Here is a 27,295-nt window from a genome sequence, read left to right on the forward strand (position 1 = left end):
TGAAATCCACACTCGACTCCAAGTATATTTCACCCACTGTGCCCCATTTTGTTGAGGGTTTGGGCACTTTGCTCTCTCATCATTCTTCCAGCAATGTAGAACCATGTGCTTGTCTGAGCTCCAAAGCTCAGACTCCATCATAAGCTTGACCAAAGTATGTCTTTGTAACTGGATCACCATTTTAAGACCCTCTGGACAAAGCTGCTGTATCTGTTACTTTTCAACAAGTATTCTGAATGAGTATATGTTATCTTTACCTTTTTCAAGCAAGAATCTGTGTGATTATTGTTTTAAGGGGGAGAAAAAAGGAAAGACTTTTTAAGCATCAAGGGGATACACTCTGCTGAACTTACAAACATGAGGAAGGGAGGATAATATCTAATAAATACAACTTTTCCAAGCATCAATACACATCTCTACTTGAAGGGCAGCAGGTGATGGCATGACGTGATGCCATACCATCATGTTGTGCTTGTGTGTGGGGGGCACCCACATACTGGGACTCAGGTTGGTGCCTCTGGTCACAGGTGTCTCCTCCTCCTCCTGCAACAGGCTACTCCTCTTCTCCTCCCCCCCCCCAAAAAAAAACCCCAGGAGGGGCATGAAAAGGGTAGAGGTGAGATCAGCTGCACACAGTCTCAGTCAAGGGAAAAGCCCTGGAGAGGAGACTTAGACAGATGTGAGGTGTTTGGGGATCTTTCGTCTTGGTAACCGATTTCATGGAGTAAAACCCATGGGAAATGAGCTGTTGTGATCATGAGGCCTGGCACTCTGTGAAAATTGTGTTTTTACTAAGAAAGAGTTAACTCAAACTTTCGTGGAACCAGAAGAAACCCCAGTCCCCCTAAAAAATGGAGGCAAAGCTTGCTGGCTCTCTTTAACAGTGAGACCAAATTGTCTGCCTCAACATTCAGTCTGAGCTGTTACATGACTGAAATGTGTCCCAGTATAGGACTGTGACTGATTAATCTCCCCCAGGAATTTCAAAACGACACTTTAAGAAGTCTCTGAATTTGTACAAGAGGGACAGGCCACAACAAACTTTAAATTAAATACCTTAGAATATTTACATGGTTTTGCAGAAGAGAATATGCTGTACTCATTGACTGAGTCTTAAAGAATTCCTGAAGTATTAGCTTTGGTGGGGGTTGGGCAGCACATCTGCTGTGGCCCTCCCCATTTTACTTCTAGTGGCGAAATGGGATAGACCACTCTTGACAGCAAGGCAGCCCAAAGTCTGCCATTCTTCTCTGGTAGGGACTTTATCTTCCTTCCATTTCTTTTTTCTCCCCATTTTACCTTAAGTGGAGAAATGGGATGCACCACCCAAAGTCGACTAAAATTCATTGATTAAAATTGGACCTGAAAGTCCGGCCAGGGATTTCACCCCTGCCCGCTGCCAAAGCTGTCTCCCATCCCCAAGCACTATTATTTTGCCCAACAAATGTTGCTTTTGGTAAAATGATACAACACACATGATTTGCCATATATATTTATTTTGGACATGGTTCAATGACCTCATTTGTGCATGAAAGTCAAATACAGCCTGTCTTTGAGGAGGAGCTTCTAGACTTCTGGAAAGAAAGGCTGGGAGTCCTCAGGCTGAGACCACCCCTGCTTCAACCACTAGGCCGTCAATTTCCATAAATGGTGGGTTCTTCTGGGCTGTGGAGGTTTGCCTTCCCTCAACTACAAGCTCATTGGAATCCTCGTCCATTGCTTCAGTGCACTCAAATTGAGTGATCTCAACTCCTAATGATTCAAGATTAGTCTCCAGCAACCCCTCATAGTAGTCACACAAACTAGCTGTTGCACAGCCTCGGACAGCGCCCATCAGGCTCCTTCCCCCTGTTGGGAAAAACACACACATATTTTTGGAATCCAAAACCCTCTCCCTAAAAATGAAGGGTGGGCAACTTTTCTCAGACCAAGAGCCTTTTTCCAGTCTGGGTGACCTTCTGGGAGGTCCACATGCCAATGGAAACATATGTAAAATTCACCTTTACATGGCAGGCCATTTTCTAGATACATTCAAACCCCCCTCTCTGTTCTCCCTCCAGGTAACCAAGATTCAGGGGCAACAATCCAGCCAGGTCAAAGAATACAGGTAGGCTATGAAGTGGGGCTTGTGAGGGGTGTGGCCTAGGGAAAGGAGGTGTGGCTAAGTAGGATCCGAAGGGCCAGAGAGAAAGAGTCCAAGAGGAATGCCTTTGGCCCCTGGGCCTGTGGGTCTCCATCCTGCCCCCCCCCTCTAATTTAAAGTGCAAATTGTAAGATGTATTTTTATTGAACAAAATCTATATATTGCTTGATTGCAGTAAAAACTGCTATGGGGTTTACAAGAAATATTTATACTCGGGCACTTCAGCCCATTGGGCTCCCTCGTCTCACTCTCAGGCACTGGAAAACAATCATCACACCAACATTGCAGTTAGTCAATGTATTTCTTTTGCAGATGCAAACAACAACTTGCTGTACGTGAGGGGTAGGAATTGTACTCCTTCCAAGATGGATGCCTACTACCTTCCAGCACTTCAGCCATGCTCCATTCATCCAGGGCTACATTAAGGCATGGTGCAAGAGATTTCTGACTGGGGCCACATTCACAGCATACATTTCAAGCACAGGGATACCACTTTAAGCAACTGAGCTTAGCACTGAGCAGCATTGGGGGACATTCTGAGAGACAAAATGGCAGCCACAGATGCACACAAACAATGATAAAATTCTACAAAATGGCCCTCTTCCTTAGAGCGGAAAAGAGAAAGAAAGCTCTTAGTAGTTTTATCCTTAAAAAACACTTCTGGGAAAACATGTGCCTAGTTTTGGTAAAATCATGATTTCACCTAAGAAAAAATGCCAGCTAATAAGAGCTATTGTGTGGGGTTTGTTTGTTGAACTACTGAATACCAAACCAAGGAACACCAGGACTGGTGTGCTGTTACTCCTATCTTCCTCTGCACCTGAGGGTCTCAGTATGCAATTCATGGTAGCTGACTAAACTAGCTCCAGCTCAGCACAGCTTCCAGCTTTGGGGTTCTTCGTTCAAATCCCAACCCCAGCTTCTGTCTCTAGTTTGAAAAGGATGGTGATACAGGCCTGCGTCAGCAGCTGGTGTATGCCAGGTGCCTAGCTGGGGCTTACAGACTGAACCTTCATATTAACAGTTTTCATTGAGGGCCACATTTCCTTCAAGGCAAGCTTCTCAGGGCCACATGCCAGTGGCAGGGCCTGTTGCGAAAGTGTGTGGAGTAACAAATGTATTTTTTAAAAAACCTTTTATTCTTTGCAGCACCTTTGCATTCCCTTTGTGTAGATAGTGTTCCTCTATAGCTTAGTAATTAGGTGGCACTGGAGTCCATTGCATTGACTATATCTTTCTTAGCACTTGCTTTAACCTGAAGATATTAATTCCTTGAATGCAAAGAAATCAGTTCCTTCCCATACAAGAAGGACAGGGGCCTGTCCCACTCAAAATATCTCTACAAATGCAAATGCATCAAAGAAAATGGGTCACTCTAGGTTTGGGGGCTAGAACTCTGGGAAACCAATGAACAAGTGAAGTGAAGTGATTAGAGGGTTGGACTAGAATCTAGGAGACCAGGGTTCAAATTCCACTGTAGCCCTGACACTTGCTGAGTGGCCTGGGGCCAGGAACCATCTCTCAGCGTAACCTATTTCACTGGATATTTTGAGGCTAAAATGGTGAGCGGGAGCTCAAGCATTCTGGAGGAAAGCATAGGATGCAAATACCAGAAGCTGCTGTAGGAGAGGAACTGTGAGTGGCATTATGGGAGGGGTGTTTCTAGGACTAAGGTAAAACTATAATGCTCCCTTGTATTTCTTGCTAATAGAGGCTGCATGTTGTTCAGGTAATCTTCTTATTGGGATTTTGGGTTTTGTTCTATTAGTTCCCGCCACCCCCATACTATGGCTCCAATGCTTCCCTGCTTGTTCCCTCTGTCAGTGGCTCCTCCCTGTCCCACCAGTATGAATCAGGTTTGGAATCTTCTTTCCTAGTGTCACCCTCAGGCACCTCCTGGAGCGACTGGCTGCCACCACTCCTCCTTGTCTAGCCAGTCCCTGACATCAGGATACTGCCAAAAGCTTGTTTGTCTTTCTTTGACCTCTCTCATTACTTGAGTTTTGTGAGACCAGCTTTCCTGATGATGATACTTACTTTCAGGAGGTCCACTGTTGCACATATCTGTCTTGCAGCAGGAGATCTTGCTGTGGATGTACATTGATGAGGTTATGGAGGAACTGGCATAGTCTGCATCACACAACTCTGTAGCGATGCAGGACTTGATAACCATTTTTGACCCCAAAATTGCTATAAAAGAAAAAATTGGAAAAGGAAATAACTAGACCTGGAGATAGGGCTGGCCCACCCATGAGGCTCCTGCCAACCTTGCAGTTTTTAGGCACGTCAAAGTGCAATTAGATATATTGGTACTGCTCCAGCGGGAAGGTAAACGGCGTTTCCGTGCACTGCTCTGGTTCGCCAGAAGCGGCTTAGTCATGCTGGCCACATGACCCGGAAGCTGTACGCCAGCTCCCTTGGCCAATAAAGCGAGTTGAGCGCCGCAACCCCAGAGTCGGTCACGACTGGACCTAACGCTCAGGGGTCCCTTTCCCTTTATGTGGCAGGATCCACAAGGGGCAGGGGATCTGACCACCAAGAAAAGCATCGCCTGATTCTGCTGCCTTTGAAGCGGTGGTGTGATCCTTGGAGGCAAGATCTGCCACCTCCTCGTCAGTTCTTCTCCCCCAGCTGAGCCACCCCATGTCCCTGTTGTTCGTGGCAGGGACCTTGGAGCTCCTTCCTTTCTCTTTTTTAATATAATGTTTATTTAAAAAATTTCCCCCCCTTATAACAGCCAAATAAAATTTCTTCATCACATATATGTTTGCTCAAATTGAGCATTGACTTCCTCCCGTCCCACTCCCTGACTTCTATATGCTATCACTTTTACCTTCACATTTCTAAACAGTGGCGTAGCGTGGGGGGTGCAGGGGGGGCCGGCCGCACCAGGCGCAACATCTGGGGGGTGCGCTCACACTCGCAGCTCTCTGCCCCTACCTGGCTCACTCACTCTCTCTCACTGCAGTGCTGGCTGTGCGAATCCGATCCAAGCCGCTGGGTCGCCGCCCACTGTGGCGAGGGTGGGTGCCACGCGTGCGGTGCGGAGAGAGAGAGCGAGGGACTATCTGTGGGAGGGACAGTGCAGGGGCCGCCCAGCGCAGCGCTGAGCGCGGGAGAGAACCACACCAGCCCAGCCCAGGCAGCAGCAAGAAGAAGCTGGCAGTGGCGGCAGGTTAGGGGTTAGGGGGCGCAAATTACTTGCCTTGCCCCGGGTGCTGACAACCCACGCTATGCCGCTGTTTCTAAATGACCCTATTTACCTTATCTCCATACTTAAAAGTCTTACTTCTAATATTTATAAACAGGTATCAAATCATTACCTAACAAAATATTTTAAATCAATCCTGCAAATGTTTTAAAATGTTTGCAATGTTAATTCATATATTGTACAAATCTACTCGAATCCTTTTCAAGCAGTTCGTCTTGCTGGTTTCGGATTTCTCCTGTCAGTCTTGCCAGCTCGGCATATTCAATCATCTTTGTCTGGCATTCTTCCAACGTTGGAAGTTCCTACTGCTTCCATTTCTGGGCTAAAAGTATCCTTGCTGCCGTGGTAGCATACATAAATATATTTATGTCTTTTGGGGAATTTCTTCACCTATTATCCCTAATAAAAAAAGCCCCTAGTTTTTTTTTACTAAAATTACAGTGGTGCCCCGCAAGACGAATGCCTCCAAAGACGGAAAACCCGCTAGACGAAAGGGTTTTCCGTTTTTGAGCTGCTCCGCAAGACGAATTTCCCTATGGGCTTGCTTCGCAAGACGAAAACGTCTTGCGAGTGTTCTGATTTTTTTTTCGCCCCCCTTTTTCTAAGCCGCTAAGCCGCTAATAGCCTTTTAGCCACTAAGATGCTAAGCCTTTAATAGCCGCTAATCCGCTAAACCGCTAATAGCGCTAATCCGCTAAGCCACTAATAGGGTTGCTTCGCAAGACAAAAAAACCGCTAGACGAAGAGACTCGTGGAACGGATTATTTTGGTCTTGCGAGGCACCACTGTATTTTTGAAAATCTTTTTCAGTTCATTATATATATATAACATCCCAGTAGGCTTTTAATCCACCAGATATGAAAGAAGTTCCCTCCCTTCTCCTTACAGTTCCAAAATACCTTATCTTAAGTTCTATTCATTTTAGCAAATACCACCTCAGAGCTCCTTTCTGTGGCTCCCTCCACCTCGCTGGTGCCTGTTCAAGCACACTGCCTCTTTCCTTGTGGGGTGGTCATTCGCAAAGCGCAGGCTGCAAAGTCCCCCTACCTGTGCCTTGCAGGGCTGCCTGCACTGCCTGGCTGCCTTTGACTGGCAGAGTGGCTTCCGTCTTTCCTCCTGTGCTGAAAAAGGCAGCCAGGTGGCAGCCAAGGCTGTCTCTGGCCGGAGCCTGCACTCCACCCAGGCTCTTGCAGCTGGGGAGGGGGAGCACTTTAACTGAGCCCCCGCCCCACTACTGGCTCATTTGGGGTTTCCGCAAAATTGCTTGGCTGAGGCGAGGGCAGCGGTGTGCTCTTAACCCAAGCAGTTTAAGGAGGGAGGGAGGGAGGAATAACCTTTATAAGCCTTTATGCAGCTTGTTTCTCCCACTGCTGGTATGAAGGACAGAACACAATGGTGATTTCACTCAGCGATAGATCTTTAATGAAACTGCCACCACTCTTGAGTCCCTCTGCCTCCAGCTCCAGGCTGCAGCTTGTTTTCTTTTTCCTCAGTGTGCTGGGTGCTGGAGGCAGAGGGACTCGGGATAGGCGAGGTTTCCCCCACCGATTTACTGCTGAGTGAAGCTGTTATCACGGTCTGCCCCTCATACCGGTCCTGGGGTGATATATCAATAAATCGCCCAGGCCGAATCTTGAGTCACCCTTTCTTCCCGGTCTGCGGGCTGGGGAGCATTTTATGGTTTGCCTCAGGTATCCAATTGTCTTGAGCTGGCCCTGCTTGGAGCAGAAAGAGATTTCTCCAGTTTTATCTATTTGTTGAGCTTATCAAAATGTTTATTCGGCTTTACGCCCATCATAGAACACCACGCAACAAAACAAATCAAATAAAACAGCGGACTCGTACAAGCCACAAGTAATATAACACAATTCACAGCTCACAAGGACAGATATTAGCAATTCAAAAGAAAAATATAAGATTGAGATTAAAATTTAGGCACTACGCTAAAATCAATGTCTGTCGTCATTATAGAAAATTCTTATAACTATCAATAATCAGCTAACATTCCATTCCGTCTCTTATACGAGAGGACGGCTGTTAGGAATTTAGCAACCTGTAGGGTAATATAAGGATCCACATCTTGAAGAACCCAGGCAAGCTGTAGATCAACTGGTTTGTCAGCCATAGGCTGGATTGTGGAGTTTAGTATGCTAGCACGAGCTGAACTGTACATGGGGCAGATAAACATAACATGATGTAGAGATTCAGATGTTTTCATTTCACAAGCACACATTGAAGGGACTTGGCCCTTAGTGAATCTATGTCTCAGCATGTTTGTTGGAAAAACATTGAACCTAGCTCTAATGAAGGCATATCGGTGAGACGCGGCCATAAGCGATGTTAAGTAGGACGGAGCACGGTAGATAGGGGTTATGCCGAAATTTAACGGCGAGCAGGCTCCACCACCAGCTAAGAAATTTTGGTATAGCTCCGCATCATCCAGCCTTTAATTTATACACCTTTTTGCCACATTTAGATCCAGTTTGAGCAATTCAGTGGGCGAGATCTCATAGGACAGCAATTTGGCATGGATTTTTCCTGACCACAAATTTGTGAAGTCATCCCGCCACATGCATTGAATGAGATAGTGGTTCGGGAGTTTATGCCATAGGGATATCCAATAAATCAAGACTCTCCTCCATAGAACTAACTCCACTGAGGGGATCTTCATTTCTAAGCGAATAGCCGCATTACTTACGCATGTTGGTAATTTTAGAAGTCGGCGTAAGAATTGGCTTTGAAGCGACTCTAAAGGTGAGAGGTTTGCAAAGGCAGCCCATAAAGGTGCAGCATAGGCCATTGTGGCCATCACTTTGATGCTATACACTTTCAAGGCCGCAGGGATGAATAGGGCCCCCTCAGAGTAGAAAAAACAGAGGAGGGAGTGTGATAGGGCTTTTGTCTTGTTTTGAAAGTATTCAACATGCGCTTTCCACCCTAAATTATATTGAAAATAAATTCCTAAATATTTAAATTTATGTACTTGTTCGATTTTCGTGCCCTCCAATTTCCATGAGTAAAGTTTTCGACTCCTTGAAAATATCAGTACTTTGGACTTGGTGTGGTTGATAGACAGATGATTAGAATGGCAATATGTCGCAAAAATCTTTAGTGCCCTCCTTAAACCCACTCTGGAGTAAGAGAGTAGTATCGCATCATCTGCGTAAAAAAGTAAAGGACAACGATAATCTGCTATACGAGGGGTGTGGATAAATTTTTGTGAGTCGGCTAATGGGTTCCTCATATCACTGATAAATAAGTTAAAAAGAAGTGGTACTAAAATACAACCCTGGTGTATACCCTTATTTACTGGCACTGGGTTAGTTAGGTCTCCAGCAGGGGATAATCTCACCCTGGCCACGGACCCGGCATGCAGTTGGGAGATAAGCCACAGGAGCCTTCTATCTATTCCCCAGCAGGCAAGTTTATCCCATAGTAATTTCCTTGGAATACTATCAAACGCAGCTTTCAAATCTATGAAAGCTGCGCAAAGTTGGCCCCGCCGAGGTGTCGAGTATTTCCGGGCTAAGTGATAAAGAATAATTGCCTGGTCTGTTGTGGATCGGTTTAATCTAAATCCAGCTTGCTCATGCCCAATCAGGTCAGCCTCAACTGACCACTTCGTCAACCTTGCCAGCAAAAAACGGGCATATATTTTCCCAATGGACGATAGCAGACTGATATTCTGGTAATTCCCTGGGTCACCAGGAGGGCCTTTTTTGTAGATAGGAATTATAATGGCCTCCTTCCACGTTCCTGGTATTAAGCCAGTGGCATTTATTGCGTCGAACGTTTTAGCTAAAATCCCTGCCCACCATGCAGAATGTAGCTTTATAGCCTCAACAGGGACCAAATCTGGCCCAGAGGCCTTACCAGTTTTCAGCTGAGCTATCAATTCTAGGATTTCAGCAGGGTCGGTATTAGGCCAGACGGGAAGGGGATTAGAAGGTCTCCAGTGAGTGGCCGGAGATTCTGCCACTGAGAAATATTTTCTCAGGAACTGCCCCCATGTAGGGGCCGGGATCTATTTGTTGAATGTGAGTCAGGACTAGAGAACCTTTGGCTGTCCAGAGGTTTCTACCACCCTTCTCCTTATTGAATGGGATCAGTTTAGGAGGCTTCATGGGAAGTTCATTTCTTCACATTTTCATATCAGTTTCCAACTCTCACCCCCATCAACATTTCGTGTGAATGTTATTTTCACTCTTAGGCCCTATCTGCTGGGTCTTACTGATTTAAGCAGTTATGGTTTCCCCCGTGGGGGTGGGGTGTGTGTGGGATATTTGTTGACCATCTTGGCTGTGAATCCTGGCGGACTAGCTCTCTGCCTTGCAGGTCATTTTTCACTTGGCCTGGGAGATGGGAACCTGGCAGACTGACTCCAACTACAAAAGCTGAACGGAAACTTGGGTTGGGGTATTGTTTGGCTTGTTTTGTTGCTGTTACTGATATCCATCTTTTCTATCTTTATTTTTAGCTCTTCTTATGAATTAGGTGACTGTTGCTTGATTTTGTTGTAGGTTCTTATATGCGCACTTTACCTTAGTATGTGCGTCTGTCTATTGATTACATGGCCGGACAACTGAATTGCAAAAGTGGGAGAAGGGCCGATTCTGAAGGATGGCTTTGTTTTGCTCTGCCAATTGAGTAAACGCACCTTTACATATGAACTGACTTGAATTTCTTCCTTGCTCCTACAGGCAATGCAGAACCTAGAACACTTCTTTATGAAAAGTCATGTTCCGTGGCTTGTGGCGAAGATATGCCCTTAGAAAATGAGTCAGGGGGTTTATGTTTTGGTGATCAAAGAGGTTGAAAGTTCTTCTCACTTACACAGTTTGCCTACTCCAAGGGCAGACATGCAGGACTGGTCACTGGACTCATCACACTCCTCAATGGTGGCATTTCTGCAATCTTTTCCTTCATTCCAACAAGATTCACATATCAGAGATGCCACTGCAGACAGGGGAAAAATGGGTTTAGAAAACTTTAGTAACTGTGTAGGAGGAATAGGTCTGTGTCAAGGTACATGAACACAACACTTTCTGCTACAAACGCCATCTTACGAGAGGCAGCAAAGGCTACCGACTTGGATAGCTTCAAAAGTGGACTGGATAAATTCATGTTTTCCATCCTCAATTGATATATATTTTTTCTGGGACATGGGAGGAACTATTTGTCTGAATACTAGTTTCTGGAAACCACAGAATCCATAGCCCCGTGTAGCCTCTACTTGGCGGAGGGGTTGCGCGCAGCTTTGGATAAAGCCAAGGCAGCGAGCGGGATGGATTCCGCTCACTGTTTTGGTTTCCCCTTTAGCCCTGTGCAGCCTCTCCTTGGCGGAGGGGTTGCGCAGGGCTTTCCTGGCTTTACTGGGAGGTGGGGGAATTCCCCCACCTCCCGCAAAACCGGCAGAAGCCGCGCACACTTTAAAAGGGCTGCACGGCTTCTCCTGGCTTTCCTGGGAGGTGGGGGGGATTCCCTCACCTCTCGCAAAAACGGCAGAAGCCGCACGCACTTTAAAAGGGCTGCACGGCTTCTCCTGGCTTTCCTGGGAGTTGGGGGGATTCCCCCACCTCCCGCAAAACCGGCAGAAGCCGCGCACACTTTAAAAGGGCTGCACGGCTTCTCCTGGCTTTCCTGGGAGGTGGGGGGGGATTCCCTCACCTCTCGCAAAACCGGCAGAAGCCGCGCACACTTTAAAAGGGCTGCACGGCTTCTCCTGGCTTTCCTGGGAGGTGGGGGGATTCCCCCACCACCCGCAAAACCGGCAGAAGCCGTGCGCACTTTAAAAGGGCTGCACAGCTTCTCCTGGCTTTCCTGGGAGGTGGGGGGTTTCCCCCACCTCCCGCAAAACCGGCAGAAGCCGCGCGCACATCAAAAGGGCTGCACGGCTTCTCCTGGCTTTCCTGGGAGGTGGGGGGGATTCCCTCACCTCTCGCAAAACCGGCAGAAGCCGCGCACACTTTAAAAGGGCTGCACGGCTTCTCCTGGCTTTCCTGGGAGGTGGGGGGGGGATTCCCTCACTTCTCGCAAAACCGGCAGAAGCCGCGCACACTTTAAAAGGGCTGCACGGCTTCTCCTGGCTTTCCTGGGAGGTGGGGGGGATTCCCTCACCTCTCGCAAAACCGGCAGAAGCCACGCACACTTTAAAAGGGCTGCACGGCTTCTCCTGGCTTTCCTGGGAGGTGGGGGGGGGATTCCCTCACCTCTCGCAAAACCGGCAGAAGCCGCGCACACTTTAAAAGGGCTGCACGGCTTCTCCTGGCTTTCCTGGGAGGTGGGGGGATTCCCCCACCTCCCGCAAAACCGGCAGAAGCCGCGCGCACTTTAAAAGGGCTGCACGGCTTCTCCTGGCTTTCCTGGGAGGTGGGGGGGATTCCCTCACCTCTCGCAAATCCAGCAGAAGCTGCGCACACTTTAAAAGGGCTGCACGGCTTCTCCTGGCTTTCCTGGGAGGTGGGGGGATTCCCTCACCTCTCGCAAAAGCCCGCAGAAGCCGCGCAATCCCTTTAAAGAGATCGTGGCTTCTCCTGGCTTTTCTGGGAGATGGGAGAAGGGACTGATGCCGCCAGTCAGTCCCTTCTCCCTCCTGTGGAAAAGCCCGCAAGAGCGCACGGAGCTTGTGTGCGGCTCTTGGGGGCTTTCCCCGCCTGCCTCCCCCCTGCATTCGTTCCATAGGATGCACACACATTTCCCCTTGCTTTTTAGGAGGGAAAAAGTGCGTCCTATGGTGCGAAAAATACGGTACCTCTCTTTCTCAACCGATGTTAGTCCTGTCTCCTCCTGAAACTCTGTCAAGCTTTCCTTTTCCAATTCAGGTAGGGCTCTGGTCCTCAAATTCGTCTGTTTTTCTTTAAGTTCAATCATAACAAATGTCAGCTTATGTTCATCAAATTGTCTTTGTATGGATGGGACTCTCTGTCTCTCCAGTTGTATTACTTTACATTCAGCAGCAAGGGCTTTCTCCCTGGCTTCATCCGCAGTTTGCCGTATCAAAGTAGATTCCTGTATCAATTTCTGGATGGTTTCTGTATTGGTATTCACCTTTTGTCCCACATTATTGATAGTTTCTGCAATTGAGTCGATTTTAATATTTGCAGCCTCCACTTTCGCATTTATCACGTCTGTTTTCTTGTGAAGCTGTTCCAGCGAATCGTTTATTTTCACTAATGCGACCACTAAGGCCTCTTCTGTCGACATTCCGTCTGTTTTTTCCTTTCCATTTGCCATAATACTTAAGAGGTTCAAGGTCAATCCCAGAGTCTCACAATTTTTTATCTTGCAGCTGGAAATTCCCCTAGCCCAGCTCCTGTAGAGCAACCAGTTTCAAAAGCTTCCACTAGGGGAAAACAGTTTCAATTTGTATTAGTCAGTACTGTCCTCTTTTAAACAATGTTCCAATAATCCAAAGTTTCAGTTTTCAGTTACTTTTACTCCTTTTTTAAAAAACAACAACAACAAACATCCGGAGACAGTAGAAACAATGTATTCTCTTGTTTAGCTACCTGTCAATGAACGTTCTAGACGCTGTCAATGAACATTCCAAAAGACATCAATTCTGCTAGCAGCCCGTTTCCAGGGTCAGAGCGGCGGTATTTTAATTCTCTTCACTCTTCCTACAGGCATATTCAGTCCACCACTCCCCCCCCCCTCTTCTCCTGTCTCCTGTCTTGGTGCAATGTTAGTATTATGTATATATTTGTGTAATATATAATGTTGCTATATAATCTACTGTAAGCTTAGGCTCTTCACATTGTTTCTTCTAAGAAGAATGGGACTCCCAGATGTTGGTAATCACAATGGAGAGGGTGGGGAGAGTGACTTTTGGCTCATGTCCTCTTCCTTCACCATCTTCTTCTTCATATTATAAGAGGGAATTATTATAAGATGATGTACCGATGTTATTTCACTCTGAAGAGCTTAGATCGAATATATAAGAATGTATCAAAAAAATGTTGGAAATTTAAGAATTGCATGGGGCCATTCTGTCACATGTGGTAGACCTGTAGGAAGGCTAAGGTTTTTTTGGGTATGATATATAATATGGGGAGGGGGGGGAATCAAACTGCCTTTTCCAAGAGTCCAGAACCCTTCTGGCAGGCGATATTGGTCAGCAAAATTCCAAACTCTGTTTATGTATGCAGCGACAGTGGCAAGGGATCTTTATGCTCAGAGGTGTAAAGTTGTGAGAATACCCTGAAAGGAAGAATGGATGGTGAAAGCCTTAGAATATGCAGAGATGGCAAAGGTAAAGCAGGAGAGGCTGCTAAAACTGAGGCTTTCCCCCACATAATGCATTGGATCTGAGGGGCAAGCAGAGGGCAAGGCCTCCCTGGGCGGCATGGAGGGGGGAGTGCAAAGAGTCTAGATTTCCCTTCTACCCCCAAAATCTTTTATGTTTGTGTCCAATGTTGTCACTTTCTAAAATTTATTTATTGGTGCATGCTTTTCTCTCGTAAATGTACCAAACATGAAATAAAATAAAACTGGGATAATGGGGTATTCTCAGGTCAGTGGAGGATGTACGTGCTGTGTCCTGTTTGTGATGTGGCTGTGGAACTTGCCATTCTTCTGATAGAAAATGCTGTATGTGGGGGCATGGGGTGGGGGACAAAAATGGGGGGAGTGTCAGTTGTGGGGAGTGAGAAATGTCCCTGTTTTCATCTGAGGAATGTTGGAGGGTATGCAGTGGCTCTTGAACATCAATATGAAGCTGTTGGGAAGAGTCAATTGGAGTTTTGGAGTGAATGTTGGAAATGTAAGAATGTGGTAGACCTGAAGGGAGGCCAAGGTCTTTTGGGGCATGACTTTTCCAAGAGTCCAGAATCTTTCTGGCCGGGGATATTGGTCAGCCAAATTACAAACTCTATTTATATATGCAGCTGTATTTAGATATGCAGCGACAGTGGCAAGGGGTCTTTATGCTAAGAAGTGGAAGGTTGTGAGAATACCCTGAAAGGAAGAATGGATGGTGAAAGCCTTAGAATTGTGTTTTAATATTCTGCTGGAAGCCACCCAGAGTGGCTGGGGAAACCCAGCCAAATGGGCGGGGTATAAATAATAAATGATTATTAAATTAATAATAATAATAATAATAATAATAATAATAATAATAATAATAATAATATTAGCAGAGATGGCAAAGGTAAAGGAGGAGAGGCTACTACAACTGAGGACCTTCCCCACATAATGCACTGGATCTGAGTGGTAGGCAGAGGGCAAAGCCTCCCTGGACGGCATGGAGGGGGGAGTGAAAGGAGTCTAGATTCCCCCCTCTCCCCCCCACACGAGTGGTACCTCTGGTTACGTACTTAATTCATTCCGGAGGTCCGTTCTTAACTTGGAACTGTTTTTAACCTGAAGCATCACTTTAGCTAATGGAGCATTCTGCTGCTGCTGTTCTCATCCTGAAGCAAAGTTCTTAAACCGAGGTAATATTTCTGGGTTAGCAGATTCTGTAACCTGAAGCGTATGTAACCTGAAGCATATGTAACCCGAGGTACCACTGTGTGTGTGTATATATATATGTGTGTGTGTGTGTGTGTGTGTGTGTGTTTGTCTAATGTTGCCACCTTCTAAAATTTATTTATTAATGCATGCTTTTCTTTTTGTAAATGTACCAAAGCATGACATGAAATAAAATTGGGATTATGAGGTTTTCTCTGGTCAGTGGAGGCTGTACGTGCTGTGTCCTGTGCGTGATGTGGTTGTGGAACTTGCCATTCTTCTGACAGAAGATGCTGTATGTGGGCATGGGGGGACAAAAATGGTGAGAGTGTCAGTTGTGGGGAGTGAGAAATGTCCCTATTTTCATCTGAGGAATGCTGGAGGGTATGCAGTGGCTATTGAACATCAATATGAAGGTGTTGGGTACAGTCATTTGGAGTTCTGGAGTGAAGTGTCTTCCATATGTTGAAGATAGCCAACTCTAGAAACTCCGTAACACAAACTCTGGATTGGTGCCTGGATGCCATGGTGCATAACAGCCTACAAACTAAGCTTGACCCATGAAAAACTAGAGGCTTATGAGTAAGTGATTTCTGGGTCTTGGTCAATTGCTTGGCAGACTGGACACAGTGGTTCATGCACTGGTAACCTAAAGACTTGACATTGGCAATATGCAGTGGGACTGTCTTTGTATCGGGTCCAGAAGCTGCAGCTATTGCAGAACGCAACAGTCAGCGTTCTCATGGCAGCAGACTACTGGCCACATGTCACTCTGTTGCTGAGAAATTGGCACTGGTTGCCAATTTGCTGCCAGGTCACATTCAAGGTGCTTATGTTTATTTCCACTGATTCCTGAGCAATGTGAGCCAAAATTGCCTTGAGGAATGCACAAACCCCTATGCTACACCTCAAGCACTGAGTTTCTTTGATGGGGCAATTCTTGTAGCTCCGTACACACCTGAGGTTTAGTCAGCCTTCAATTCACAGGAAGCCATTAGTGGAACAGGACAGAGAAAAGCTGTTATTCCTTTCTTATAACACTAGAATTTGTTGGCAGCCAATGGCAGTGAATGCCAGAAGATTTGAGAAAGATGGAAAAAGTACAGTGGTTACGAATGGGATCTTTTCCGGAGGCCTGGCCATATCCCAAAATCTTCATAACCTGAGGCCCCCTTTCTGCACATGCATGCGGTGCTGTGGAGCACTTCTGCTGAAGAAACATGGTTTCACAATTTCTTTCTAAAATCACCAAGCTGTTTGGCTTCCCTGAGTAAGGGAAGCCAAAGGAGAGAGAAAATCGGGAAACTATGGAGGCCTTGAGTAATCTATACCAGGAGTGGGGAATCACTGACCTGGGGGCCAAATGCAGCCACTGCATGTCCCTCTACAGGGCATATGGGGGGGTGCAGGTAGTACATCCCTGTTTGGGATCATAAGTGGGACATCAGAAAATGTTTGCATATATTGTGTGAAGACTAGCATTTATATTTTGACTACATAAAATGCCATGAGGCCTCTTCCTCCCTCTGCTTCCTCTTCTGTCATCATGCCCCTGCTTACTTGTCCCCATGGAAACAGAGAGTTGGCGCTAAAGTCCTGGTGAAATATAGCGTGACTGGGCATGGTGAGAGGTGAATGAGAAGGCAGACTTTCCTTGCCTCTCCTGTGGATGATGTGCTCTGCTCTGTGAGGGGACTGCCACCCGCCTGTGAAGTGTGGGATATTTACCATGCAGCGAAACCAACAAAGCGTGTTCTCCTTCATGGAGAGCATGTGTTGCGGTGGGGTCTGCCAAGCCACCCCTCTGTTACCAGGCAGGGTCTCTAAAGATGGCCTGGGGCAGTGATTGGTTCACTGGGTTGCTGGGGTAAAAGTTATGTTGCAATTTCGGTGGGAGGGGTAAAATGTTTAAATACTCTGCACGCAGCCTGGAACTTTCTCTTTGCTGCGTGCAACGGATCACCTGGAGCACTTGGACCGTCTGGAGGACAGTGGAGCGATCTTCTCATTGTCTGGTTACATTTCTTTATTTTCCCCTTCTTTTTAATCTTCTCTAGTCCCTTAATTAATTTAATTCCCCTTTTTTCCTGTTTGATTTCCCACTCCACCCCTTACCCTGCCCTTTGGGAAGATTCTCCCTGTACCTGTGAGCGCTGCCTGTGCATAATCCTCCTTGGTTTGCCTTTCCCAATAGGGAGAGAGCCCCCATTAGGGGCTTTCTTTTGCAAAAAGGTTTTCCCCATTTTCGCCTGTTTAATTGTGCGGCTAGTCAGGGCTGTTCCCAGCTTACCTGGAATCACTTTCATTTATAGTATCCCCATAGGTTGGCTTTATTTTGGGTGCGTGCAGTGCTGTTGGCCAAATCTTAATCTAGCCTTGAGTGGGAGCACTATTTTGAGTTCCTTTAATATTGCAATGAGACAAAAAAGGCAGAGAGCAGAAGCAGGGAGGCCTGCACGGCCTGCACATATCATTCAAGCCTAAGCCTGCTACAGTTAGCAGTACAGTAAATTGTTAAGTTTCTGTGACATGTGACTCATTCTCTCTATTAAAAATGTATCTGTTTGTTTGCAGGCTCACTTGTTGCTAATGTATATCTTAGGCAGACAGAGTGGAGACAGAGGCTCTCTGTGCCTCCAATGAGCACTCTTTGTATGCTCTTTAACTGTGCTGTTTCTGAACAAGTTTATTTTCTTCAGGTTCTTTTCCCCCTGATAATGGTGACTGCCATTTTAGAGACGAGCCATTGTGGCTTAGTGGCTAGAGTACAGGACTAGGACCTGGGAGACAGGGTTCATATCCCCCACTTAGCCATTGTTATAACAAGGCAAAACAAGCTGCTCCTTTTGGACTATTTTGTTGCTGGGTAGTTTGGCCCATTTGTGTTATTGCTCCCAAAAAGAACTTTGGGTTTCTTGAGGAGGTGCTTCCTTCTAAAGGGCAAGCAGGGGTACCCGGACAGGCGGTGGGCTGCCTCGAGTTTGTTATCTCATTGGAAAAAATTATGTCTGGCCTAGCAGGTGATCTTAGGGCTTGGCTCGCTTGGCCCTAGAATTTGATGGCCTCTGGCAGCGTTTCTGGCCTGAATAGCGTTCCCATGTGGTGCACAAAGCATTGGTTTCACCTGTTCCTCACATTGTTTAGGTTTTTTCTTTTTGCAGACTATGACAGGGCCTTTGCAGATGCCTCCAGAGCTTGCCTCTCCTGCAGAGGATGACTTGCTGATGCCCCAGGTGCCTTCTTCCAGAAGGAAGCGTCTTCAGAGGCAGGAAAAAGTGGAGCAGGGATGATGCCTACACCTCCTTGCAGGTAAATCATCCCTGGGCTCTGATGATGATTCAGACATCACCTTGGACCTCTCCATGGGTCAGGGTGAGGCTGTTCCGGGTCTTTAGGGATCATCCTGGATAGCTCACGTGCACCAGTTATTGTGGCTTGCCTACCGCTGTACACGCCTCATTCCTTCCAAATAGGTGCTGCTGCAAAGGCTGCGCACTGGGGCCTGTTAGTAGACTGGATTGTGAATACGGGTCATTGGAAGTCTGACGCTGACAAAGGTTATCGCCAATGATGCCTGTGCTGATGCCTGTCTGTTATTCCTTTTTTCATAGGAGCAGCTGTGCGCATTTGGATTGTCGGCCACAGCATCATGCACTGAGCTGGCAAGCACCCTGATGAGTCTGGACTGGGGGCACCATCTCGGCCTTCCTGCCCATGTTTCTAGCTCCAGTCCGCATCTGGATTGTGGGGCACAGCATCGTTTACTGGGCTGGCATCAGAGCTAGGCAGTCTGGAAGGGGACTGGGTCTTGGCCGCCCGCAGCATGTGCAGGTGTTGTGGATGTCCAGGCGCAGAATGCAGTGGAGCGAATTCATCCCGCTAATTAAGCAGAGGGTGCTTTCGGATGGCCCCCCCATGGCAATTGTGATTCAGCTGGGGGAGAACGATGTGGCAACTTATGATTGCTTTACTTTGCGCTCCACGATTCAGAGAGACTTGGGGGAATTGGTGACCTTAATACCCACAGTTAAAATATTTGGGTCACAATCGTTGCAAAGGCGCTATTGGCACCGCATTTCTTGACCTGAGGCTGCTGAAAGGGCCAGGAAGCGCATTAATTCCGCAGTGTGTAAGAAGGTGGCGGAATTGGGTGGGTTGGTTATTTCCCACCTGGATATTACCTTCAAGGCTCTGGCCCTTTACTGCAATGATGGAGTACATCTCTCTGTACTGGGCAATGATGTTTGGTTGGATGCGGTAACTGCAAGGTTGAAGGTTGGGTTGGGATTGGGAGTGGTTGGCGGCGAGCGTAAAGGGCTCGATTGGCAGTTAGGCATTGGTTATAAATTGGTGGAGGAGGGGTTAGGATAGGCTGGGTATACCCCTCCATGGTTGCTGCGGAAAGGGAATTCCGTTAAAGGAATCCTGGGGCTTGCCATCTTTTCGTCCAATCCCTGGAATGGGACTAGGGCCGGCAAGCCTTCGGGGAGCATGCGGATGAGAATTGAGGGTCTGTGACTCAGCTCCATTTCTCCCCGACTTGTTTTCCCACACTGTCTTTTGGTGGTGCCCGGAAGTCAGTTCTGTTCCCAGGCGGGGGGACAGATAGTCTTAACCAATGCCTAAACAACCACTCACGGTTTTGTATTTAAATAAAGTTGTGGCCAAAATTATGCCAAAAACCTTAAACAAAAATTAAGTGTGTGTTGTGAGTTATTTGGGGGGTGGCTTGGGGAACTCGACACGCAATGCATGTTTGCTAGATAGGCAAATGAGAGGAGCTGAAGCCCTCTGAGTATTTTCCTGTATGGTTCCTAGAAGGAACTCTGAAAGACACTCCCACTGTGCCCCGTTTGTTGAGGGTGTGGGCACTTCCTCTTCCTTTTTGCTCTCTCATCATCATTCTTCCAGCAATGTAGAACCATGTGCTTGTCTGAGCTCCAAAGCTCAGACTCCATCATAAGCTTGACCAAAGTATGTCTTTGTAACTGGATCACCCTTTTAAGCCCCTCTGGACAAAGCTGCTGTATCTGTTACTCTTCAACAAGTATTCTGAATGAGTATATGTTATCTTTACCCTTTTCAAGCAAGAATCTGTGTGATTATTGTTTTAAGGGGGAGAAAAAAGGAAAGACTTTTAAGCAGCAAGGGGATACACTCTGCTGAACTTACAAACATGAGGAAGGGAGGATAATATCTAATAAATACAACTTTTCTGAGCATCAATACACATCTCTACTTGAAGGGCAGCAGGTGATGGCATGACGTGATGTCATACCATCGTGCTTGTGTGTGGTGGGCACCCACATACTGGGGCTCAGGTTAGTGCCTCTGGTCACAGATGTCTCCTCCTCCTCCTGCAACAAGGTACTCCCCCCCCCAAAAAAAACAACAACCCAGGAGGGGCATGAAAAGTGTAGAGGTGAGAACAGCTGCACACAGTTTCAGTCATGGAAAAAGCCCTGGAGAGGAGACTTAGGCAGATGCGAGGTGTTTGGGGATCTTTCGTCTTGGTAACTGATTTCATGTAGTAAAACCCACGGGAAATGACCTGTTGTATTCATTAGGCCTGACACTCTGTGAAAATTGTGTTTTTACTAAGAAAGAGTTAACTCAAACTTTTGTGGAACCAGGAGAAACCCGAGTCCCCCTAAAAAATGGAGGCAAAGCTTGCTGGCTCTCTTTAACAGTGAGACCAAATTGCCTGCCTCAACATTCAGTCTGAGCTGTTACATGACAGAAATGTGTCCCAGTATAGGACTGTGATTGATTAATCTCCCCCAGGAATTTCAAAACGACACTTTAAAACATATCTGAATTTGTACAAGAGGGACAGGCCACAACAAACTTTAAATTAAATACCTTAGAATATTTACATGGTTTTGCAGAAGAAAATATGCTGTACTCATTGACTGAGTCTTAAAGAATTCCTGAAGTATTAGCTTTGGTGGGGGTTGCGCAGCACATCTGCTGTGGCACTCCCCATTTTACCTCTAGTGGCGAAATGGGATAGACCACTCTTGACAGCAAGGCAGCCCAAAGTCTGCCATTCTTCTCTGGTAGGGACTTTATCTTCCTTCCATTTCTTTTTTCTCCCCATGTTACCTTAAGTGGAGAAATGGGATGCACCACCCAAAGTCGACTAAAATTCATTGATTAAAATTTGACCTGCAAGTCTGGCCAGGGATTTCACCCCTGCCCACTGCCAAAGCTATCTCCCATCCCCAAGCACTATTATTTCCCCCAAGAAATGTTGCTTTTGGTAAAACGATACAACATACATGATTTGCCATATATATTTATTTTGGGCATGATTCAATGACCTCATTTGTGCATGAAAGTCAAATACAGCCTGTCTATGAGGAGGAGCTTCTAGACTTCTGGAAAGAAAGCCTGGGAGTGCTCAGGCTGAGACCTCCCCTTCTTCAACCACTAGGCCGTCATAAATGGTGGTGTCTTCTGTGGCATCCTCGTCCGCTGCTTCAGTGCACCCTGCTTGAATGATGTTAAATCCCAATGATCCAATATCAGTCTCCTGCAACCCATTCAGGTAGTCACACACACTAGGTGTTGCACAGCCTCGGACAGCGCCCAGGATGCTGCTTCCCCCTGTTGGGAAAAACACACACATATATTTTTCCAAAACCCACTCCCTGAAACAGAAGGGTAATCAACTTTTCTCAGACCAAGAGCCTTTTTCCAGTCTCGGTGACCTTCTGGGAGGTCCACATGCCAATGGAAACATATGTAAAATTCACCTTTACACGGCAGGCTATTTTCTAGATACAGTCAAACCCCCCTCTCTGTTCTCCCTCCAGGTAACCAAGATTCAGGGGCAACAATCCAGCCAGGCCAAAGCATACAGGTAGGGTATGAAGTGGGGCTTGTGAGGGGTGTGGCCTAGGGAGAGGAGGTGTGGCTAAGGTGGATCCCAAAGGCCAGAGAGAGAGAGAGTCCTAGAGGAATGCCTTTGGCCCCTGGGCCTGTGGGTCTCCATCCTACCCCTCCCCCCAATTTAAAGTGCAAATTTTAAGATGTAGTTTTATTTAACAAAATCTATGCTTACAGATGGGGCCGTAGCTGCACTCCATCATACAAGACTCACCAAAGTCCATGCTAGCCGCAAGGTAGAAGCATTGATCCTCAACATTTCTGCAGCTGACCGTCTTATTGCTCTCACACTCATCTGAAAAGATGTTGATGCAACTCGGACACTTCAGCCCATTGGGCTCCCTTGTCTCGGTCTCAGGGACTGGAAAACAATCACCACACCAACATTGCAATTAGTCAATGTATTTCTTTTGCAGATGCAAACCACAACTTGCTGTATGTGAGGGGTGGGAATTGTACTCCTTCCAAGATGGATGCCTACTACCTTCCAGCACTTCTGCAAGTGGAGTGCTTTAGCCATGCTGCATTCATCCAGGGATACATTAAGGCATGGTGCAAGAGATTTCTGACTGGGGCCACATTCACTGCATACATTTCAAGTAAAGGGATACCACTTTAAGCAATTGGGCTTAGCACTGAGCACCACTGGGGGGCATTCTGAGAGACAAAATGGCAGCCAGAGATGCACAGAAACGATGATAAAATTCTACAAAATGGCCCTCTTCCTTAGAGTGGTAAAGAGAAAGAAAGCTCTTAGTAGTTTTATCCTTAAAAAACACTTCTGGGAAAACATGTGCTTAGTTTTGGTAAAATCATGCTTTCACCTAAGAAAAAATACCAGCTAATAAGAGCTATTGTGTGGGGTTTGTTTGTTGATTCATAGCTCTGTGAGGGAATAGGGGTTTTCCAATTAACCTTCAGCACCCTTAAGAAACTACCACTCCCAGAATTCTTTGTCCTAGTGTTGTTATAGTGTTTACAATAAAAGCTTACACTAGGATGTTGGGAATGCTAAGGTGAACCACCAAGGAAGGAGGGGTGAGTGAAGATCTACATCAGGAACAAGGGAATGTGAACATCTACATCAGGAACAAGGGTGGGAGGAGACCAGAGTTCAAATCTGTACTTGAGCCACAACACTTGCTGGGTGACCTGGGTCCAGACACCGCCCCTTAGCCTGACTTATTTCACACGGGTGTTTGAGGCTAAAATGGTGAGCAGGAGAGCCAGACACGCCACCTTAAGCTCTTTGAAGGAAAGAGTAGGGTTGTAAATATCAGAAGCTGCTGCAGGAGAGGGACTGTGAGTAACATCCTGTGAGGAATGTTTCTAAGACTAAGGTAGAACTGTGAAGCTTCCTTGTAATATTTGCTCATGAATGCTGCATGCTGTTCAATTAATCTTGTTATTGATACATGGTTTTTGGTTTTGTTCTATCTGCAGTCTTTCTTTTACTATTCTATGTTGTTAAATAGTGCAAATATCCTCTTAGAAAGCACTGTTCTGTTGGCGAAGACAGGAGCCCATGTTGCGGATGTTTGTAGAAGGCCTGGCCAATCCAGAGGTATCACTCGCTGGCCTTCTCACTCGCTGGATCATCACCTTGTCATGGTGAGTGGGTTTGCACGCTATCAAAAATGATCTTGTGAAGCTCCTGTCAGAAGTCTCTAACGGTGATAATGAATGACTTTCAACCCCCCAAATAAAGCTCAAATAAATCGTCTTTCCTAGTGTCACCCTCAGGCACCTCCTGGAGTGACTGGCTGCCACCATTCCTCCTTGTCTAGCCAGTCCCTGACATCAGGACACTGCCAAAAACTTGTTTGTCTTTCTTTGACATCTCTCATTACTTGAGTTTTACAGGACCAGCTTTCTTGATGATGATACTTACTTTCAGGAGGTCCGCTGTTGCACAGATCTGCATTGCAGCAGGTTGATGTGCTCTGGATGTACAGTGCTGAGCTTATGGAGACACTGGAATTGTGTTCCTCACACAACTCTGTATCGATGCAGGACTTGAGAACCACTCTTGACCCCAAAAGTGCTATAAAAGAAAGAATTGGAATAGGAAATTACTAGACCTGGAGATAGGGCTGGTCCACCCATGAGGCAAGGATTTATGGTCACCTTATGTGGCAGGATCCAGAGGGGCAGGGGATCTGACCACCAAGAAAAGCATTGCCTGATGCTGCCTTTGAAGCTGTGGTGTGATCCTTGGAGTACAAGACTACTTGGCTAGTTTAGATGTATTCAAGTCTCCAGGGCCATATGAACTGCATCCAAGAGTATTAAAAGAACTGGCAGATGTGATCTCAGAACCACTGGCAGTCATCTTTGAGAATTCCTGGAGAACAGGCGAAGTCCCGGCAGACTGGAGGAGGGCAAATGTTGTCCCTATTTTCAAAAAGGGGGAAAGAGAGGACCCAAATAATTACCGCCCAGTCAGTCTGACATCAATACCAGGGAAGATTCTGGAGCAGATCATTAAGCAAACAGTCTGAGCACCTAGAAAGGAATGCTGTGATCACCAATAGTCAGCATGGATTTCTGAAAAATAAGTCATGTCAGACTAACCTGATCTCATTTTTTGACAGAATTACAAGCCTGGTAGATGAACGGAACACAGTGGATCTAGCCTACCTTGATTTCAGCAAGGCATTTGACAAGGTGCCCCATGATATTCTAGTAAAGAAGCTGGTAAAATGCGGTCTTGACTATGCTACCACTCAGTGGATTTGTAACTGGCTGGCTGACCAAACCCAAAGGGTGCTCATCAATGGTTCCTCTTCATCCTGGAGAAGAGTGACTAGTGGGGTGCGACAGGGTTCTGTCTTGGGCCCAGTCTTATTCAACATCTTTATCAACGACTTGGATGATGGACTCAAGGGCATCCTGATCAAATTTGCAGATGACACCAAACTGGGAGGGGTGGCTAACACCCCAGAGGACAGGATCACACTTCAAAACGACCTTGACAGATTAGAGAACTGGGCCAAAACAAACAAGATGAATTTTAACAGGGAGAAATGTAAAGTATTGCACTTGGGCAAAAAAAAAAATGAGAGGCACAAATACAAGATGGGTGACACCTGGCTTGAGAGCAGTACATGTGAAAAGGATCTAGCAGTCTTGGTTGACCACAAACTTGACATGAGCCAACAGTGTGACGCGGCAGCTAAAAAAGCCAATGCAATTCTGGGCTGCATCAATAGGAGTATAGCATCTAGATCAAGGGAAGTAATAGTGCCACTGTATTCTGCTCTGGTCAGACCTCACCTGGAGTACTGTGTCCAGTTCTGGGCACCACAATTCAAGAAGGACACTGACAAACTGGAACGTGTCCAGAGGAGGGCAACCAAAATGGTCAAAGGCCTGGAAACGATGCCTTATGAGGAACGGCTAAGGGAGCTGGGCATGTTTAGCCTGGAGAAGAGGAGGTTAAGGGGTGATATGATAGCCATGTTCAAATATATAAAAGGATGTCACATAGAGGAGGGAGAAAGGTTGTTTTCTGCTGCTCCAGAGAAGCGGACACGGAGCAATGGATCCAAACTACAAGAAAGAAGATTACACCTAAACATTAGGAAGAACTTCCTGACAGTAAGAGCTGTTTGACAGTGGAATTTGCTGCCAAGGAGTGTGGTGGAGTCTCCTACTTTGGAGGTCTTTAAGCAGAGGCTAGACAACCATATGTCAGGAGTGCTCTGATGGTGTTTCCTGCTTGGCAGGGGGTTGGACTCGATGGCCCTTGTGGTCTCTTCCAACTCTATGATTCTATGATTCTCTTCTATGATTTTAAGATCTGCCACCTCCTCGTCAGTTCCTCTCCCCCAGCTGAGCCACCCCATGTCCCTGTTGTTCGTGACAGGGACCTTGGAGCTCCTTCCTTTTTCTTTTTTAATATAATGTTTATTAAAATTTCTTTTTTCATTTATAACAACCAAATAAAATTTCTACATCACATATAGGTTTGCTCAAATTGAGTATTCACTTCCTCCCATCCCCCTCCCTGACTTCCATATGCAATCACTTTTATTTCGCATTTCTAAATCACCCTATTTACTTTATCTCCATACTTAAAAGGCTTACTTCTAATATTTATAAACAGGTATCAAATCATAACCTAACAAAATATTTTAAATCAATCCTGCAAATGTTTTAAAATGTTTGCAATGTCTATTCATATATGGTACAAATTTACTCCAGTCCTTTTCAAACAGTTCGTCTCGCTGGTTTCAGATTTCCCCCATCGTAAGTTTAAAAGGTAAAGGGACCCCTGACCATTAGGTCCCGTCGTTACCAACTCTGGGGTTGAAACGCTCATCTCGCTTTATTGGCTGAGGGAGGCGGCGTACAGCTTCCGGGTCATGTGCCAGCCAGACTAAGCCACTTCTGGCGAACTAGAGTAGTGCACGGAAATGCCGTTTACCTTAACGCCAGAGCGGTACCTATTTATCTACTTGCACTTTGATTTGCTTTCGAACTGCCAGGTTGGCAGGAGAAGGGACCGAGCAACGGGAGCTCACCCCGTCGCGGGGATTTGAACCACTGACATTCTGATTGGCAAGTCCTATGCTCTGTGGTTTAACCCACAGCGCCACCCGCATCAAATACCACCTCGGGGCTCCTTTCTGAGGCTCCCTCCGCCTCGCTGGTGCCTGTGCAGGCACACTGCCTCTTTCCTTGTGGGGTGGTCATTCGCAAAGTGCAGGCTGCAAAGCCAGCCTACCTGTGCCTTGCAGGGCTGTCTGCACTGCCTGGCTGCCTTTGACTGGCAGAGTGGCTTCCGTCTTTCCTCCTGTGCTGAAAAACTAGGCAGGTGGCAGCCAAGGCTGTCTCTGGCCGGAGCCTGCACTCCACCCAGGCTCTTGCAGCTGGGGAGGGGGAGCACTTTAACTGAGCCCCTGCCCCACTACTGGCTCATTTGGGGTTTCTGCAAAATTGCTTGGCTGAGGCGGGGGCAGCGGTGTGCTCTTAACCCAAGCAGTTTAAGGAGGGAGGGAGGGAGGAATAACCTTTATAAGCCTCGTCATGCAGCTTGTTTCTCCCACTGCCGGTATGAAGGACAGAACACGATGGTGATTTCACTCAGCGATATATCTTTCATGAAACTGCCATCCCTCCTGAGTCCCTCTGCCTCCAGCTCCAGGCTGCAGCTTGTTTTCTTTTTCCTCAGTGTGCTGGGTGCTGGAGGCAGAGGGACTCAGGATAGGCAAGGTTTCCCCTACCGAGTGAGTGAAGCTGTCATCACGGTCTGCCCCTCATACCAGTCCTGGGGCGAAATATCAATAAATCGCCCAGGCCTAATCTTCAGTCACATTTCTTCCGGGTGTGCGGGGTGGGGAGCATTTTATGGTTTGCGTCAGGTATCCAATTGTCTTGAGCAGGGCCAGCTTGGAGCAGAAAGAGATTTCTCCAGTTTTATTTATTTATTTGTTGTATGTGAGTCAGGAATGGGGAACCTTTGGCTGTCCAGAGGTTTCTACCACCCTTCTACTTATTGAATGGGATCAGTTCAGGAGGCTTCATGGGAAGGGATTCATCAATGAAATAAGTTTTCGGGCTGCCCAGGTAACTGGACAGGGTGGATTAAAATCAAT

The 27,295-nt window shown here is 46.6% G+C and overlaps 1 protein-coding gene and 1 long non-coding RNA gene across 2 annotated transcripts in view; one reads left to right on the forward strand and one right to left on the reverse strand.

Moving 5' to 3' along the window:
- LOC308590547 (phospholipase A2 inhibitor gamma subunit B-like) overlaps positions 1–27,295 on the reverse strand; it is a 45,237-nt gene that overhangs the window by 15,276 nt on the left and 2,666 nt on the right. Inside the window, exon 2 of the mRNA XM_081200690.1 lies at positions 10,188–10,310. Within this exon, the coding sequence (XP_081056816.1) occupies positions 10,188–10,310 (123 nt within the window). The remainder of the gene's footprint in view (positions 1–10,187; positions 10,311–27,295) is intronic.
- The window catches only part of LOC308590629, a 52,517-nt gene continuing 41,773 nt past the window's right edge, over positions 16,552–27,295 (forward strand). The window contains exon 1 of the long non-coding RNA XR_014009815.1: positions 16,552–17,310. This is a non-coding gene — a long non-coding RNA (uncharacterized lncRNA). The remainder of the gene's footprint in view (positions 17,311–27,295) is intronic.

Source organism: Podarcis bocagei (genome assembly GCF_964188305.1).
Source record: "Podarcis bocagei genome assembly, chromosome: 7".
Classification (NCBI taxonomy): domain Eukaryota; kingdom Metazoa; phylum Chordata; class Lepidosauria; order Squamata; family Lacertidae; genus Podarcis; species Podarcis bocagei.